This window comes from Sphaerodactylus townsendi, linkage group LG01 (genome assembly GCF_021028975.2).
Source record: "Sphaerodactylus townsendi isolate TG3544 linkage group LG01, MPM_Stown_v2.3, whole genome shotgun sequence".
In the NCBI taxonomy this organism is placed as follows: Eukaryota; Metazoa; Chordata; class Lepidosauria; order Squamata; family Sphaerodactylidae; genus Sphaerodactylus; species Sphaerodactylus townsendi.
The window spans coordinates 124,813,208-124,832,119 of NC_059425.1; the positions used below are offsets into that span (position 1 = coordinate 124,813,208).

Below are 18,912 nucleotides of genomic sequence, written 5' to 3' on the forward strand. Positions count from 1 at the left end.
TTCCAGCTACGAAAGCTGTCAACAATACATTGATATTTTATTTCCTCCTTTGTGAAAGTATTTGCAACTTTTTATTGACTGAGAGCTCTAAAAGTCAAGTTGTATGGTATACATTTTAATAAACTACCAAATGTGACTGTTGTTTGAGCAATAAAGGTGTGAGAATCAACTGAAGCCGCAGTCTCATATCTGGGCTCTGTAGTAGCATTAGTAACATTAGATAGAGCTGTTGAAACTTAACTAGGTGGTGCTAGTTTTTGCTTTTTGAATTTTTTTGCGTGTAAAGTTTCCTTTTAAAGGTAGATGGGGTGAAACATCGCAGTTTCTTAAAATGCATGGATCTTAAATATTTCATATCATTACTGTGGGGGGTTTCTGTGGTTTTACAAACTGATCTCACCCTTTGTCTTAAACTGGCAGGTCAACCGTCTCCTTATTTAAGAGGATCACAAAAAATGAAACCAATAGAAGAAAGTGTTGAAGATGATGTCTTTGAACCTGCATCTGCCATGAAAGTTAAAGCTCCTCAGTGACCACGCTGGACATAATTCTGTTGGATAGCAGGAAGATGACCGCCCTTAGGAAATATCTCATAAGGCTATCACAACTGATAATTTTACTTTCACAGACATTTTCCACAGATGCCAAGGCAGATCCTTAACACATTATCTGAAAATTAGTCCTGTTGTTACAGTGGGCTGTATTCCCAAAGATACCCTACACCAGGCTTTGCTGAGCAGGCTGCTCCATCCACATCCACATTCATTGACTGGAATGAGTACAAGTGTCCTTGTAGCCTTGGTAGCTTCATGTGCACAACAGAACATCCACAACAAATATTGTTGGACTGGTAAACATGTATCTGGGACTGAGGTTTTCAGCCAAGTGACAGGAACTTCCCTTTTAAATGGAATTTTAACAAATTGATTGGGAGAGGGGAGTCTTAAACCAATGTATGACACTTAAGGCTCATAGCTACCTTAACTGCATTTTCTGCGGTTGTAAAGAACAGCGAGTGCAGTGGTGACAATGCAGCCCTGAAAAGTAGCCTGCTTTCCTACCTAACATTCTGCCACCACTCATCATCTTTTAAATGATTGATAGTGGGAAAGGAGTGCTCAGGCTGAGTCTGCCCCTGGTTTTCCAGACAGGTGATTGGCAATGACAAAATTGCAAGTACTGATCATCTGCTATGCTGCCTGTCACAGTCAGTCTGAATGCTTCCTTTATTGTGCTGATTCTAGGGCTAATGCTGGAACAGAAGCATATTTTAATTCATAGATGACTTGATGGATTTAAGGCACCTTATATTTCAGTCATTAACTGTAGCTACATTTGCTTAATCCCTAAAATTACATATATGCGTAAACTGACAATTTTGTAGTGCAAATAATGTGTTTTTAGACCTTGGGTCCAATAATAGGAAACCACTTGGTGAATTTTAAACTTACAGTAGAGAGTTGTAATGCAATTCTATGCATGTTTACTCAGAAATTGCATTATTAAAAGAAGTGGGAGTTCAGCATTGGCTTCAAGATGCAGGTTATAAGTTAGAGACCCCAGAGTATTTTCACAGAAGGAAGGATTTCTGTCCTTAGAGTGTGACTTACTTCCTGTCCAGCCCTGCAGCCTAAAATTGTGAAGGTGCTCTGGTGGATTGAAGCCGCCAGGTATACAAACAGGTAGATAACCATTGTTGACTTTTTTAGTATTGTATCGTAAGAACAATCCATTCATTGCTAATGCTCACTAAGGCTGATTCCACATGGGCCAAAAACAGCAGTGTGAAAACGGTGTGAAAATGGTGTAAAAGGGTTTAAAATGGTTTAAAAGGGTTTATACTGTTTTCACACTGTTTTCACACCACTGTTTTTGGCCCATGCGGAATCAGCCTTAGGCGTTAAATAAACACAGGTGGCTTGCCAGAAAATAGTAAATTATATAGTATATCACAAAAAGCTGATGGAAAGCTTGAGACAGTGCCTTTGATTTGCCTTTGCATCTGTAATATATAGTCTCTGTAGTCATAGGAATCTGTTGCAATAATTAAGAACATTATGGAATTACTGGACTTCACCCTTCTTTCTAAATGTGTTTAACTTTTTCATTGGAATCAATGTATTTGAAAGTACTTAGGGAATGAACCAATGATAACAATCACCCCAGAAATAGCTGATCCAGAAAAGAAATCACAAACACTTCTTTTATGGAACTTGTACTGGAAAATGTTTTCATAGAATGGGAGACTGGACTTTGGGGATGTTAGTAGGAACAGCTAAGAAGAGTAACTACTAATTTATGTAAATATTAATTAAGCCACAAACACTAGAAGCTTTTGAAAACCATACAGCTTAGCAATGCGTGTGATATGAAAACACTGGTATTTTTAACAGCCCAATTGTCTACAGAAGCAGCCTTACTAACACTTGTAGTATTTGATGGTTAGATTAGGTAGGATTACACATTTGCTAAGTACATTCTTTGTGGAACCACTGCTTTCTGTTACAATTGTGTATACATCTTTAAACAGTTTTTGGAGCATGAATGTGTCTGGACTGAAAGGGGCTTAAAAGACCAGTAATGAGTTTTGTATTGTGCAAATACAATCAAATTATGTGCTATATCTATTGGGTATATCTGCTAAACTGAACTGGTATTTTTTAAAATATATATATTGTATGTATCAGAGAAATATATTTAGTGTTTCTTGACAATAAAACTTTTAAGGCACCCTAGAAAGAGGCACTTTTCATGTTTGTATTCTCATGTGGCTCCTGTTACCAGCCAACCAGCGCTAAACACTACCAGCTTGGGTATGTATATACCTGTTGGGTATTGGGAATAGGTTAATGATTTTGTTGAAGTACTGGCAACTGATTTTATGGATAAGCCTGGTTTTCTTGATTTTACAAGTTAGACTAAGATGACTTCTGCAGACAGCTCTTTTTCTGCCTTGCCTCCTGAACTGCAGTGATTTGTCTAGGACTCCTATACAACAGTTATCTGGTTATCATCTTTCCTGATGTACTCTGGCTACCTTTCAGGTTTTGCCACACCTGCTTGTACTCAAAGTGGAGCTGTGTAAAATATGGATTGGGAAAGTGTGTCCGTCCGTCTGTCCGTTGGTGGGCTTTTAGAAATCATTAGTAGGTGTTGTATTGCTAAAGTGTTATAATAACAATAATATTTATTTACAGCTTTTCACTAATTAAAAGATGTAACAAAACCTGTTTATATAAAAATAAGTTACAATAAAGCTACAATAAAAGTTACAATAAAATAGGGCATTTACAAAATTAATTTGTTGAAAACCATATGTCGTCGGGCCCTAAAGTCTATAAATGTGGCATAGATGAGGACCATCCCTTTGAGATATATTTTTCTATTAAATGCTGGAGGATGAGACAGTAATCTATCATGAACTTACCTTACATGAAACCTCCTATGTGTTATATTTTAATTTTAATTATATCCTTTCCCTGTCATGCCAAACTAGGGGTGGCTAATATCATAATATAGATCAGTAAACATTTTTAAACATGATTATAATCATAAAACTGTCCTAATACATGGTAACTGCAGGTGACACCTTACTTAGACAATTTCTTTACTGGGATAACTATTGCATCAAGATGGTAATAAGCACCAGATTGACAATGGTGTTCAACAACCTACATCGAAGAGTTGGAGACAGTGAAGACAAAGGACAAGGGAATCACAAAGGCCCACTCACTCTGGGGGAGGGGGGAAAGGGAGGGAGGGGAAAGGTGGCAATCATTTGCTTGAGCCCACTCACCCTGGGGGGGATAGGTAGGGAAGGGGAGAGGAGAAGGGAAAAACAAAGGAGAGGAGGAAAGGGAAGAACAGAAGGAAAGGGAAACTAGCTATAGTTCTACACAAAGTGCTTTTTTTAATTGGCCAAAACCCACTGGAGAAGTTGGCAACTGCAAAGGGGAAGAATGGAGAATCTTCTCTATGAGGAGGTAGTCAGCAGTAATAAGATGAAACTAGGAAATCACCGCCATGAGGAAGTGACTTAAGTTATGGGAAATAATTACACAGGTAGTCCTGGTGCCTAAAGATATGATGGTATCACACACACATACAAAATCCTAGTTCTTTTGAAGCCATGAAAATGGCTGTAGGACTAGGTCTGTAGGACTAGGTCATTAATACAGTAGGACTAGGTCTCTGATACAGCCAGAAACGAAATCATTTATAGTTTTAAAGTGTAATAAAATTCTTGTATTCATTCTACTGCTCTACGTGTCACCAATAAAAAAGATGCAGGTTTAGTATCCATTATTATACTGTAAGTGTTTTGAAGAATGTGAAAGGGATTAATAATCTTAACTATTATTAATAATTAATCATTGCAAAAACTGTGCCCATGATCCAACACCAATAAATAAATCTTCATTATATTTTCCGAATGGACATTTTACATTGAAAAGCATGATAAAACATTTTTAAATGAAAAAAAAAATGTTTCTGAAAAATACAAGAACTAATTACAGGCAGAAAAGTTGCAGTCACCAGGGCATGGATGAGATTTATGAGGTCATCATGAAATCATAAGTTTTTCTGTACATGTAAGCAAATTTATTTAGATGGGCCTCTGCAGAGGGGCATTTTAGTAGAATGGTTCTGATTTTTAAAAACCACAGGTGGCATTAGTTAGATTAAATCAGGTTTCCCCCATCTTGAAGTGGCTGTTGGGAAGATACGGTATTTCTTTGAATAAATGTAATATGAAATATTCCTGTAAACTAAGCTGCAAATTCTGAGAAATGCTGTTTGAGTTCCACACAATAAACAGATTAACATTACATTATTCTGCACAGATGGTTGGATGGAAAGGTTCCAGCTTTTCAACTATCCTGTGTCTGTCTTTAATGAAGTAACACAAATACAGGGCAATAAGATTCATTTTCGTGCAGTGAAAAGTATCACTTGCTTATTTTTGCACAGCAAATAGCTATTATAGAACAAAAGAGTGGGAGATTTCTTTTGCCTTTACCACCTTCTATAGCAGGTGCAGCCCTATGGAACAAAGTTGTTTATACAAAAAGGACCCAGGCATGTTCAGAATCACAAAATCCTGATCAAGGGCTATTTTCAATTGTGAAAATGTACAATACATATGCATTTTTACAGTGGAGAACATTGGGTCTTTTTTGATGGCAGCTGGGAAAATGACACCAGGAAGAGGCTTTAAAGCTTCGCCCTCCCCCCGCCCCTCCATGCAATGGTGCTGATCCAAATAAGACCTCTGCCTGCTTGGTGAATTAAAGACAACAATAGTTGTAACTTTGTCCACAGAACTTCCAGAGGTTTGTCTCCTTGGGACCTTATCCTGCAGTGACAGTGGAGACCAAAGGGCCCTCAGACTAAACTACCTGTTGAGTTGCTGTCTAAGAGTCAGTCCCAAGTATGGCGCCCTGATTTGAAAGAGCTCAATTCTCTGAGCTCTGTGTCTGAATTCTAGGGTTCTATTTGAATTCTATTTGTCTTCTAGGGAGCTCAGTGTTGTGGTCTGGATTTGCTTTCATACAGCATAGGAAGTTTTTGCTGAGGGAAGGGGGAGCATCTCTTGCACTAGAACAAGTTCTTTGTGGCAGTGGAAGTTTTTGCCATTAATAGAGCATAGGGTTAGAGTTTTGCCCCATATGATGAGAGGGAGGGTTGCTGGTCTTCCTGTTGACTTGTGCTGTGAGAAGATTTTCCCCCACCCCATTCTAATGGTGAGTTATGCTTTGACTAGGCAGCCCCTTTGTTAATATGGCACTGCAGTAGCGTGAATGTGCTGATTTTGACTTTGTTTATACTCTTGGGTTTTCTCACTTGTAACTATAGTAAACAATAACAATGTTCTTCAGCTGTTTCACTGGGGCTCATAGCAGATTAGCACTTCTATAGGGACCTCAAAATAACGTTTTTCTTTGTGCCAGAAAATAAAACAATAATAAACTGGCAATAGAGGATTATGACATTAAACAAAGAATCAAATATTTTTATTTACAAGTAATAAATCAGGAAGTTTTTCTGGCAAAGGATAAAATAGATGATAGACAAGAAACTGGTTTTAGAAAGATTAGTATCTATAAGACAATTCAGTGTTGGTTGATACAAGATTCATACAGGTCACTATCTTTAGGGGCTTCCAGCTGTTACTGTCACTTCAAGTATACACACGAAAAGGATCCACCAGTATAGATATATAGTTTTATGTTCGGCTTCCTAGTTTATGTGCTAAACTTTAATTCTGCCCACAGGTAAGAATAACCAACACAGTTCTTCAAACACTGTCTCTAAGACAGTCTCTCCTCTGTGTCTCTCTCACACTCTATTTAACAGATCAACCACCTTCAGGAGCTTCACTGTTCCATATCTGGATGGGTTCCCCTTGGAGAAATTAACCAAGCCACCAGTGAGATTAATCAGTGTTACTGTGTTATGGTTAACTCTAGGACCTTGGAACAAATTCCCTAACTTAAATCTATCCTATCTGGCAATTAATCAGAGTAGCTCAGCTCACTTAGAACTGGCCCTTAACCTCCAGAAAACAGAGCTACAACAGAACAACCATTCACTCTGGCTTTCACTTCAGTTCTCCCTCAGAACTCTCAGTGCTCTGGCTAAGAATGCACTCCAATTGTCTCCAGCCAATCATGTGGAGATCCATGTTAACCCTCTGGGGTCTTTCCAGTCTACTGCCTGAATGTGCCTAAGTGTCTGTATACGTTAAACCCCACAATTGCCCTGTAAAGTAGGAAAGCTAATTTTGCTAGGAAATTTAAGGTTGGTGTGAGGAGAACATTGGCACATTAATGTTTTCTGGCCTGTTGGCAAAAAGAAGGGAATGTTTCATGCAGAGAGCTTCCAGGAATTTTGGGCAGAAGGTATGATGGCTGTCCTGGAAGTGAAAAGGTTAGGCTGCATGAATTTCCAAAGGAGCAGATCACTTTACTACTTTTACCATGTCCAAGTTCAAAACTCAGGGCTCTGCTGCCTATCAACCAATCATAAGATGAAGCATAGGGCCAATTGGTGAGTAATAATGCGAAAAGCTCTTGGCACTTTGGGGGATCTCAGATGTCCTAGAGACACTCACAAACAAGCTTGTGATCAGACTTTTCAACAAAATACAATCCGGTTCTCGTAATTGTTTGCACTTTGGTGTCTAGTTCTGATTCCTAGATCCCCCCACCCCTAGAGATTAATAATATATTAAAACCACATCCTGGTTTCCTATGCAAAGTACTCTTGGGAAAGAAATTCCCCTTCATCCTCTGTAGTAAAATATGAAGCAGAAAAGTCATTTCACTTGCTTATTCACTTCACCTAAGCCATAATTTGCCCAGCTGCTTATTATAAAAGAAAGAAGCAGCAGCACATCAGGTTTGCTTTTTAAGCTATTGCTTTCCTGAAGTTTACAAAGAGAAAATTCATAATCAATAGTCACAATGTTCCACTTTACAGCTTCTTGGCTATCAACCCAACAAGTTCTCACGTTCTGAAAGCCCATGCACATCAGTTGTGCAAACTTGTTTGTAACAATATATGTTGTACACATTAAATCAATGTGTTCGTCAGTTGCATTAAGTAAATATGTGTATTGCAGACATAGGACTCCTACTGAGAGTACTCACAGATAAGTCACAGGTAAGTTACATATTAAAAGAAGACATTCTGAGGCCCTGTACTTATTGGGAACTGTTACAAGCTACATCATGATATGCCATAGGTTTGACTTCATAATCTTTAATTCTGAGCAAGAAGCGTAACCAACATACTACCGGTGAAGCTGCTTGTCAGCGAAATGAGTGTGATCAGGAATTTCCTGTCTACCTGTGACTATGTTCTCTGTTTACCTGGGATTCACCTATTTGACCAGCTTAACCTGACCTGTTTTGAGACTGCATAGACAAATTCTGGGCAGTGTTCTTTCTCTATAGACTTCATTGTGTTTGCCAGGGCCTTGCTTTTCTGTTTTTTGTCTTCTTGCTGTTCTGGTTCTTTATGTTTTGTATATTTTATTCACTTTAGGGGTCCTTATTTATATAATAGAGCACAGTTTGGACCAGAGTTTTGGTTTTTTTTGTCAGATGTATTCATGACAATTCTGACAACAGGCTTCAAACATTTAGAACTGCATTCTAAGACAAGTATGGATACAGCAGATCCATTTTTAACCATGAGCTCCCCATATTAAGTCAGTGCTGAATTAACATTGTCCTGTCATTGTGGGAGACTATAGGAAAACAGAGAGTAATGGAGCAAACAAGAATGCTGTAAAGTAGTGAAAGGGGTTGAATGTGACTTTCAGGAAAGCCAGAACCATTACAAGGAAAATCTGTTGATCAGAAAAGCCTCTAGTGCAAAAAGCTGTCATTCTAGTCCAGTAGATTAGTGTTCAAATTACACCATTGATTCAGAGTGGGGATGCCATCATTCGTTTTCTCTAACGGTTTCGGTGCCTTAATTAGCTACATGACAAATAGAAAAGAAGCAAGTGGCATGTGATCTGAAAATATCTGCTTTCCTGTTGCAGTCATTAAAGACACTGAAATCCTGCAAAAGAAAAATGCATCTGTTGAGGAAACTGAGGGTTTCGTTCCACAACCCATAAAGATTCAGGCAAGGACTCCAACCTAGAAGATGACAGCAACTGTTTCAGAGTCCTCTAGGTCATTTGACAATGTCACAAATCTAACTGCACTTTAGTCCCATATTGGAGTAGCTGTACAACAAAACCAACAAGTAAAACAATGTTTTATGGTGCCACTGAATGGTGTATTATAGAAGAAATAAAAAAGAACTGTACCAAAAATGCTGAAAACACTCTTGACAAAATGGGGAAATGGAAGAAAGATGTACAAACCCTTATAGGGCATTATGCATGGAATGCAGTAGGAAAACATAACATTCTGTACCTATATGTCCTCATTAATGTCCCATGCCTAATGATGAGGAAATGGTTAGCTAGAGTGTTAGACCCAGGTTGAAAGGTCCATGGAAGCCCGCTGGGTGACTTTGGGCCAGTCACACACTTTTTCCTTCTTTAGCTCACCGATCACCATTCATTTTTGAATATTTTCAGTGGGCCAAGAAATTGTATCATGAATTCCTATGGTGATTATGATCTTGATTCTCCCTACTCTCTTGTCTCCCTCAGTACTGTTCACATTTAACTGGCAAGCTTCCTTTTACCAATGTAGCTCTGTAAAATACATTGATTGTTCTGACACAGGGTTTCTGTTCTTTGGTTACTGTTTGCAGTCTTACTGATATGGTAAACATACTGAGCAACAAACAGGAAACCTTTTATATCTAATGAGATTTCACCCAAAGAATCTGTCAGTATGAATTAAAAAGGTTCAAACTAAACAGACATTATGTTTTAAAGACAGGCTTCCCTCTGCCTACCATGAAAGAAGAAACATACAGATCACTGAAGCAAATGCCAATGTTATATGTTTTATTTTTCATCATGTAATCTTTTAAAACTTCAATCACAAATCAATGATTGATGGAAATAAAAAATTAGGCATTAAATGAAAATTTAAAATACAGGATATGTAGAAAGGCAATCAGTGCTTCAGTCCAATAAGATAGACAGAAAACAGGTGAAAATGACCTTCAAAAAACTTGGCTCACTGTTTTTTCTTTTAAAAGATCCAAGGATTCAAGTGATTTTATTACACCTTGTAAACAAAATACGAATCAAAATGGACCATGAGGTAATCTATATACTACAGAGCACAATTGTTAAAAACACTAGATAAAAAGACAATATTCAAGAAGCATAGAGATCAGTGCTCACTTTGGTCTCTGGCTAATGGATTTACTATAACAGTGTATGCAGATCAAAGTCAGATCTGTAACATTGTCAACCAGTTTGCTGCTTTAAAAGTAGTAAACGCAAGAGGTAGTCAAACCCATCCATCACCATGTCCTTTCTTGGTTAATTTACCATCTTTAAACTTTGCTACAATTACAGTAAATGTCTCAATATGTTATCATATTCAGCTCAGATCTTGGTCTGTTGCATGGGCAATTTGGCCCCTTTGCAACAAGCAAGGCTGTGTGCTTGTAGACTGTAGAAGAGGTTTTGGCTCAACACACTGGTTAGCAAGTGGTTTTACTGGAGAGGCACCTTGGTCAGAACAACCCTTCCAGGTGGAATATGATTTCCTATGATCCTCTTTTGCCAGTGGACTAGCAATCGCAGGGGCTACAAAGTGTCCCCATATAGGCTTCAGTTTGGCTTAGGTTTGGCTACCACTTGCAAACCCCAACATAAACTGCCTTGCAAAGCCATTGAACCACAAAAGCGTCCTGTGTAAATAAAACCCTATGTCAACATTTGTTACTAAGAAGTCAGGAAAACTGAAGTAACACAATCAACATATCTTAAAGAGGCTGTTTTAATACAGAACAATACACACTTTAAAAGTCTTTAAAAGGAACCAAAGACACATAATCAAATTTCTTTAAAGACATTCTAGTAAAGTCAAATGCAATGCATCTGCGCACACTTACATCCTTTTCCCAATGACTCTCATATCCATCATAATGGCAAGGGGAGAAAAAAAACAAACACACACATATATTTTTACGATAAACATTTCTTAGAGATAAATTAATTTTAAATTAGCTTTAAGACTTAACAAGATCTTCCCACTTTAATAATTTCTGTTACAACGAAGGTTACGAGGTCTACAAACACTTTTGTGGATCTCCATCCCACAAAACTATGTCCTAGCAGTAACTTTGGGATGGCACTAGCACAAATTAAAACAGCTTTTAAAATTGAACAGCCTTCATTTGGCAAAAGTTATATTTTTAGAGCTAATTTCAGTGCTCAACTCGTACTTAAGTTATTGTCTTGCTGACTTTCCTTCCAGAATGATCTAAGAGATGCTATGCAAGTGGGCACATAATATTCTATGCCAGTTCAGAGGCACAACCACAACAAAGAGTCAGGAAACTCATAGGGTCAAATGAGAGATAATTCTGATTTAATTCTGGAGGAAGAAAAGAGGAGCTCCAGTTCTGCAGGGTTGGAGAGATGTGCTGGTTGGAGCCTGTTTGAGTGAATGTTTTTGTGACTTGTTGTTCAAAGCATTGGTGTGAGGTGTAATTCAAGTTAATGCTGTTCTATTGAACAACATTTTAACTAAAACTCAGAATACTGCTGAGGAAGGAAGTAGGATACATTCCTTATTGCGATCATGAAAGAAGAGAAAGTTGACTTTGGGATTTTTTAAATGAAACCAACCAGTTGTGTCCTACATTAACCATCAAGATTTAAAGACTACTACTCACTTCAGCATTGGCCTCAAATGGTCAGACCCAGAACCACACAGGCAAGGTTTCTCTGGGTCTGTCCTTTTTCAAAGCAAAGTGAGGAGTGAATACTTAAGGAACAGATGTACAGCAGCCACATGAATTACAGTTTTTGGTGTGGCTCAGACCACTGAACTCTAGCTTTTTTAAAATGATGTAGTAAATAGATTTTATTAGCTGCAGTGGGAAAAGAAAATTTTGAGAATACTTTGGGCATTTAAAGGGTGTCCAGGTTACAAGGCAGATCCCTTGATCCAACTAACTGGGAACAAAAATAAAACAGTTATTTGTACTCTTCTTGCAATATAATTAGACAGACTTTCCACATATTGGCTGCCTTTCCATGTGGCATGCATATGTGTGTGTGAACAGTGCCCATCTCTCCTGTAGGAAGAAAAAAATAGAGCAAAACTTTAAGAGGTTGGAGACTGACATTTCAAATGGATGCATCATTTAAAAATTAAGGTGATGTCCTCATGTAAGTTAGATGGGTACTGTTTAACTGTATGTACCATTGTATCAACAGGTATGTACCATTGTATCAACAGTCACCTTTTGGCTTGAGCAGCACAAAAGGCATTACTTATGTGGTAGGTATGAGGTAGTCATTGGCTGTAAACAGAGCAACTTTCTTCCCCCTTATGTAAACAATGTGGCTGAGAGCTTTCAAAGGTGAGAGGAGCTATCCTGCCCAGACCTCTGCTAGTCAGTTCTCCTTGTGAATGTCAAGTCACACATGCTGACTGAAGTACAGACACACGACTGTACTCTTGTTTTCACGGGAAAGTATAATGCAAAAAAGTAGTTATTTCTCATGAATATATAAACTCAGAGGTAGTTACTATTATAAGCACATAATATGTATATAGCAGTATAAAAGGTCTACATTTGGTTTGGTCTGAGCAAGCAATTATTCTGTTAAAGAAAAAAACAACACAAAAGAAAGAATTACATGGCATATTCCCTGAGCAAGGTTTTTTGTCCTGAGAAGGTTATTTTGTAATAGTGACCATCCTCCAATATACAAAAATAAAAACGTAAACTTTAACAAGATAGGATTGATAGGCTCTTTCAGCAATTCACTCTGTAGTTGCTAGAATTAGCTTTGTTTCAGAACGATTTCTGTTTGGAATTTTAGAATATGTAAACAAGGGAATGGCCAGGTTTTTCTTCTCCAATTCACCACTTCTATCTTATTATAAAGGTCAAGGAACTTTGGTTTACACTTTCAAAGTGACCTAAGTTTTGCATTGTTGCTGTTCAACCTGGTTATCATATTTGCTAGAAGGTTAAGAAATGCCACTTTGATTTGTCTACATAATTTAAATAAGTTTACAAGCCTTACATATGGCAAGGAAGTACTCCTTTATACATATATCACATTCAGTATCGTCAAAGAGAGAGAGAGAGAAGAAGAAGAAAAGAAGAAAGAAAAAGCTTTGCTTTGCATTGTAGCACACTGAGAACTTCAGTATAAGCCACTAAGAGTTTTCTTCAAACACTGTCATAGGATTCAAGCAAAGTCACATAGTACCATGTTTTCCCGAAAATAAGACAAGGTCTTATATTAATTTTTGCACCAAAAGATGCGTTCGGGCTTATTTTCAGGGGATGTCTTATATTTTGCGTCCCCCACGTGACCAGATCAGCTGCGCCGGGGAATCTGTAACTAGGGCTTATTTTTGGAGTAGGGCTTTTGTTTCAAGCATCCTCAAAAAATCCCAAAAAATCATTCTAGGACTTATTTTAGGGGTAGGGCTTATTTTCGGGGAAACAGGGTATTTGTACCTGTTACTGAAGTTGTTACACATTCCTGACACAAGGTGGCAGCAGCAGCAGCACAGGACTTCCATGTTTTAGTCCCTCTGAAAAGGGAAATGTCTTTTCATAACTCCTGTGCAGTTAATAGGAGCCACAGCAGATGTGAGCTTGGGTCAGACTTGATTGGCAGACCATCAAAATAAGGTTCATTGCTGTCAGTTGGCACAACAGGCAAGAGTGCGCTTTGATAATTCTACCAGAAACCATTTTACAAAGCAAGGTTTTGGAGTTCAGATCTAACTGTTTTTCAAGCAAATCTTTTTGCAGGAAATGTTTCTGCAATCAAATAGTTGTATCATACTTTTAAGGGAATAGGTCATGATCCAAAGAAATTGATCTGATACAACTGGGGCCTCCTTTACAAGGCTCTCCAGCACCTAATGCTACAGAAGAGGCAATCAACTCTAGAGGTATAAAAGATACAAAAGAAAAGTACGAGATATAAAAGAAAAGCATGCCTCTTTAGTAGAAGAAGCTAATGAAAAGAAACCTTCAAAGGAAATTATGGCTATGCACCTTCCTCATGTGAATTCTTTGGATTACAGTCCTAGTTTGGTAATCCATAAAGTTAGCATCAATCAACCAAAGTAAAACCTTAATATTAGAAATAACAAAATGGAGTGCCTATAGGCTCAAGAGCATCTCAATGCAAAGTCTTTCAGAAGTGTGACCCACCATCCAAAATCTTTAATTTGTAATGAAAATAGTTACATTTCAAGCTTCTCATAAAAATGTTCAAATCCTGTGCACACTTCCTCCATCAGGAGCAGAGGGATTCAATGAGACAAAATCACATTGCAATACACAGGGAATCTTTCTTGCACAAACCTGGCTGAAATTATTGGGATCTGCATGAGTTTTGAGCAACTTCTTTTTATTTCACTAGAGATCTCTACAAGGAAGTTTCCCATTAGATTATGTCAATCAAAGCAAGGGATGTCAACTGATGGGGAAAATACTTGAGAAGCATTGAAAGGCATGACTCGTCAACAGAAAGCTTTAGAGGTCAATTGGAAGGATACCTGCACTAATGGAAAACAAAATTTAGTAGGAAAAGCACTACTAGGTGTTTTTAAAGTCCACACAGCAGCTTTCTCCTCTATTTAACACTTGGCTTTAACAAATGCAGTGAATGGACCTAGAAACATAATCTACTAGTTATGGATTCATTTCTATCTGGAAATGTATTGTTTTTATAGAAAATGGAACAATGATTACATATTTTTAAAAAGGCCAGTGAGAAAAATTTTAAAGGTCATGGTCTACGCCTACCAATTTGTCTCAAAACACTGACTAATTTCTTGGCATCTCCAGTTAGAAAGGATATCAGGTAACAAGAGCTGCGGTAGGGGGGACGACTCTCCTCTGCTTGAAACTCTGTATTGCTACTGCCAAGTAGAATAAACAGCACTTACTTAGATAGCCAATAATAATGGACTCGGTATAAGGCAGAGTCGTGGTTTTTTTCCCGTTTCTTATTCTATGTTCACATTTGAGAAGATGCTGATGCTGCTACTGCTGTCTCCATAACACTTCAAGGTTTGCACAAAATACAAACATGGTAGTATCTCAATACCGCCCTAAACAATCATTTCAATATATACATTCTCCCTCACAACAGTCACTTAACCTGAATTTAAACCATATTAATTTAACATAATATTTGAGATACCAGCACAGAAACTACACATTCATTGTCTTTAGGGGAGGGGGGAAAGAGGGGAGGATGCCTTAGCTTCTTAAACGCTGTCACAGTTCTGAGACATATTTAAACCAAGGCATTATTACCCTTTTCACATGAGAGGAAGTAAAAAGCATTGCTGTGCTGGGTAACAGAGAGTGAAAGCAATCTACCCTGAACCCTATAGGGATGTCTCAATCTCCTTAGTACCATGTCCATGGCAACTTTAAAAAGTGAAATATCTTTTGATTCCCATGAAAATATCCATAGTTGTTTCTACACTTGTTCTTGAGCAATAAGATGATGAAGTAGAAAAAGAAAAACTCTATGAATAAGTATCCAAAAATTACTCAAACTATTGCTTTGCAATGGATGATATATCCAAGGAAAAAGAGTTGAAATGTATACATTCAAGACATGTGCACAGTCATACAATGCAAAAAAAAAAAAATCCCCACAAACAAGACATTCAACTCAAATTACATTTTGCTTGGAGTGACTGGTCTGCTTTGTTTTTGAAAAAGACCACAGTTCCTCAGCAGTAGTTAAAATTCTAGGTTGTGAAGTTATTTTCCTTGTGCTTAAATGAGGTAGGCATCCGGACAGGGTAAAATGAAGAAAAGGTTGTGTCAAAGCTTTTTAAGTCTTTTTTCGTTTTTGAACAGAGGGCCCTTTTCGGCCCTGCTCTTCAGGTGATACAGATAACTTACTGGAAGCAGCTTCTTGTGGTGACCTTCCTGAACGTTCTAAGATGTCTGCCCTTCCCTCCTGAGGATGTGATAAAGATGTATAGCCATAAGCCCCTGCCCCTTCTCTCTGTGATGCTGACGTAGAAGGTTGGGGTTCTGCTTCGTATCTTCCCTGATAACTAGTAGGCTGCTGTGGAACAGTTTTGTGTGGACAATTTGCCACCATGTGCATGATACTCTGACAGTAATGGCACTTCTTTGGCTGTGGAGGTAGAGTACATTCTTTAGCATGATGATCGAGGCCACCACAATTGTAGCATCTGAAAAACACAAAGGGGATTTTAAAATGGAGATGCTGATAAGAAAAAAGTACAGACATTTTGGATGCTAAAGTTCAAAAGCTGAGAAAGTGCTAATTTACCATATGAGATATTTCTGAGAACTGTTTAAACACATTTTCTTTGCTATTCTTGAATTCTCACAGAGACAAATGAGCTGTGGGAATTCATGGATTTTCAAATATAATCAGACAATTTAGTAGCAGAATGAGCTGAACAAGACCTGTGCTTATTAACTAGCTTCAACAAATGATCTCTTTCGCATCTAGGAATATGTTTAGCTTTTTCATTCAGGTGAACTTAGAGAAGATACTTTCCAGCCTTCTTGCTATGGGACTACTTATTTATGTTGTCAGTATGCAACTAGAAGTGCGTACCTGCAGATGGTAAATGTATGTGCATGCATGTATCTCAGTACTACTTAATTCTACAATAAAGTAACAGCACAACAATCAATAAAAAACCTGTAAGGTTAGCCCTTTATAATCCAAAACCAGCTGATGTAAATGAGAGCCCTTTTGTAATGTATTAAAAAATACGGAACAATTAACGCAATGCAGAATGTTATACTTGGGTCAACAGAATGATAACTATATGGAAGGAGAGGAGGAAATCTAGTTCCATAAAAGCTGCAGTCTAGGATTGTTCAGAGGTGATGGCAGTGATAAAAGCAGAAATGACAGAGCAGAAGAAAGAGACGAGCAAGAGGGGAACAAAACAGCAGATAACTGAGAAAAGGGAATGGCAAGTTATATGCTCAGATGCAGCACTACAAAAGACATTTTGTTACGTTTAGAGGGGAGATTCAAAGTGTTAGGCTAAAGGCTTCACATAAAAGGAATATACAGATAAAACTAACGAGTAAAAATTAAAACACTTCATAATTTTTTGGGAATATTTGTCACAGCATAAGGGAGAAATCCAAGGTTAAATTTCAAGTAGAAATGGTTCTTTCCAAATGTTGTTCATCTATTTATAGAACATACCATTCTTCATGTGACTACAATTCTTCACACTTCAGAGGAATTACATCTCATTTGAATGAATGCAAAGTAATGTGCTTCCTTGATCATGAGTTGCTAAGGCAATTGCATTGGCGAAAACAGACATGTATATGAGATACCTTGACCAAAGTGTGCTTATGGTTAACAGCCCACTAGAGGGCAGAATATATCTAAACAACATTTCCCTCAGATATAAGTTTTAATGCCTGTAGATTCTGGTAAAATTGGGCACAGTTTTTGCAATGTGAATATTAATAATAAATTGGTCCATGTGTATATGCTATAGCTATTTAACTGCTAAACACCTAAAATATTTATTAATGCAATTATCCATACCAGAAAAAAAAATCAATGTCAAATTTGAAACACTATTTTTTAAAAATAAAAAGACAAAACTTGGTATACTGAGGAACTGTATGATGTTGCAGCCACCCATTTCAATATAGCTTGTGCAGAAAATACCTTGTGAGGTAGGTGGGGCTTAGAGAGTTCTGAGAGAAGTGTGACAGGCCGAAGATCACTCAGCAGGCTTCATGTGGAGGAGGGGTTTATCAAGCCCAGTTCTCTAGATCAGAGTTTGCCATTCTTAACTGCAACACCACTAGCTGTTCCAAAAGACACTGGCTAAGTCTGTACATCTTGCACATAAACAAAAGGTGCAGAAGAACTCTTTTGTGAAGTAAAGGAACTCCTGCAGATAAGGCTCAATTTTTTCAATCTAGCTAAGTCTATCAAGGTAAGTCTAGCAAGTCTATCTAGCTAAGTCTATCAAGGCAAGATATGATAGAGTTTTATCAGTTGCAGCATTAGTATTTAAACAATATACTATTTCCTAACTTTATCTGAGTCACTTGGGACATTTGTCCAGTGATGACCACAGGGCTCTTCTCTTCCCTCTTTTCTCTACAACAACATTCTGTTAAGAATGACCATTATCTTCAGCTGAAAAGGGGAAACCAGAAGCCATCCTAACTATATGGAGCAGGGAAATGTTTTGCTTTTAAAAAAATAGACCATCTGGGTAAAAGAAAGGAGAAGAGTCTCAGCTGATGCAATATAACTCAAGAGAGGAATGTTATTATGACTTTCCCCCTTCAGGCTCTCTTTTAGTGGTTGAGAACTTTATACTACAATGTAACTCTCACTCAAAGAAAGAAACGAAATCCATTCTGAGAAACAAGAAAAAAAATCTGTAACTGCTATTTATTTTTCAAAACATTTCTAATGGAAACATTAAATCATGTCAGTCTGTACTTTGGGCCATATGCATCTAGAAAAATGGGATTCCATCCCCCTTTGCTCCAAAAGATCTAAAGTAGGTGAAAGGGGTCTGTAACAGAACAGGCAGCAGCCATGGACAAATCCATCTAATCAGTCACTCTGGTATGCACTGTGTGATCCAAGTCAGTGAACCATTCTGCTGTTCCAATTGAGCAACAATCAGCTTGTCAAGCTCTGAACTTAACTAAAGGGGGCTCTTTCTCATCTGTTGCAGCAACAGATATGAGTGTACCCCTGACATGTCTTACTATTCTGTAAAATAGTTTGATTTTTAAAAATTTCACACACTTCAAGCAGATATGGTTCTTGCTTGTAATAGATGGCAATCTTGTGAGTGAAATACTGCACTGCACTGCAATGTCTCCGTTTGCACAAAAATGATGGGAGGTGGGTATTTGTTCAAGCTTCTCAAAAATCTGTTCATTCATTCCTGTTCAATAGCTAGATCATGCTACTCTTTGAAAATGTTTTCATTCCTGAGATTTATACCAAAATGGAACCAAGCAGCCTCACTTGAGCACACTAATGACACCATAAAGCATTCTTCAGAAAAATTAAGTGACAGCACCAATGGATTCAAAACATATACATTCCTGTCATTTGATGCTACGTTTGATTACATTAGTACCTCAAAACATGAGAGACAAAATAACCTATATAATTATGAATGTCATTTGTAACAAACATTCCAGAAACAACAGAGTCAGCCCTGCCCTTCAAGGAACAAGAGGAAAAAACATAAAATA

The 18,912-nt window shown here is 37.7% G+C and overlaps 2 protein-coding genes across 12 annotated transcripts in view; one reads left to right on the top strand and one right to left on the bottom strand.

Moving 5' to 3' along the window:
• LOC125431082 (popeye domain-containing protein 3-like) overlaps positions 1 to 1,750 on the top strand; it is a 74,669-nt gene extending 72,919 nt beyond the window's left edge. For all 8 annotated transcript variants that reach the window (XM_048493755.1, XM_048493689.1, XM_048493659.1 and 5 more), the window contains one exon: positions 421 to 1,750. In XM_048493755.1, coding sequence (XP_048349712.1) covers positions 421 to 533 — 113 coding nt within the window. In that variant the 3' untranslated portion in view covers positions 534 to 1,750. The remainder of the gene's footprint in view (positions 1 to 420) is intronic.
• Positions 1,751 to 13,010: 11,260 nt separating this feature from the next.
• Positions 13,011 to 18,912, bottom strand: part of LIN28B (lin-28 homolog B) — a 99,519-nt gene continuing 93,617 nt past the window's right edge. For all 4 annotated transcript variants that reach the window (XM_048493805.1, XM_048493786.1, XM_048493796.1 and 1 more), the window contains one exon: positions 13,011 to 15,863. In XM_048493805.1, coding sequence (XP_048349762.1) covers positions 15,494 to 15,863 — 370 coding nt within the window. In that variant the 3' untranslated portion in view covers positions 13,011 to 15,493. The remainder of the gene's footprint in view (positions 15,864 to 18,912) is intronic.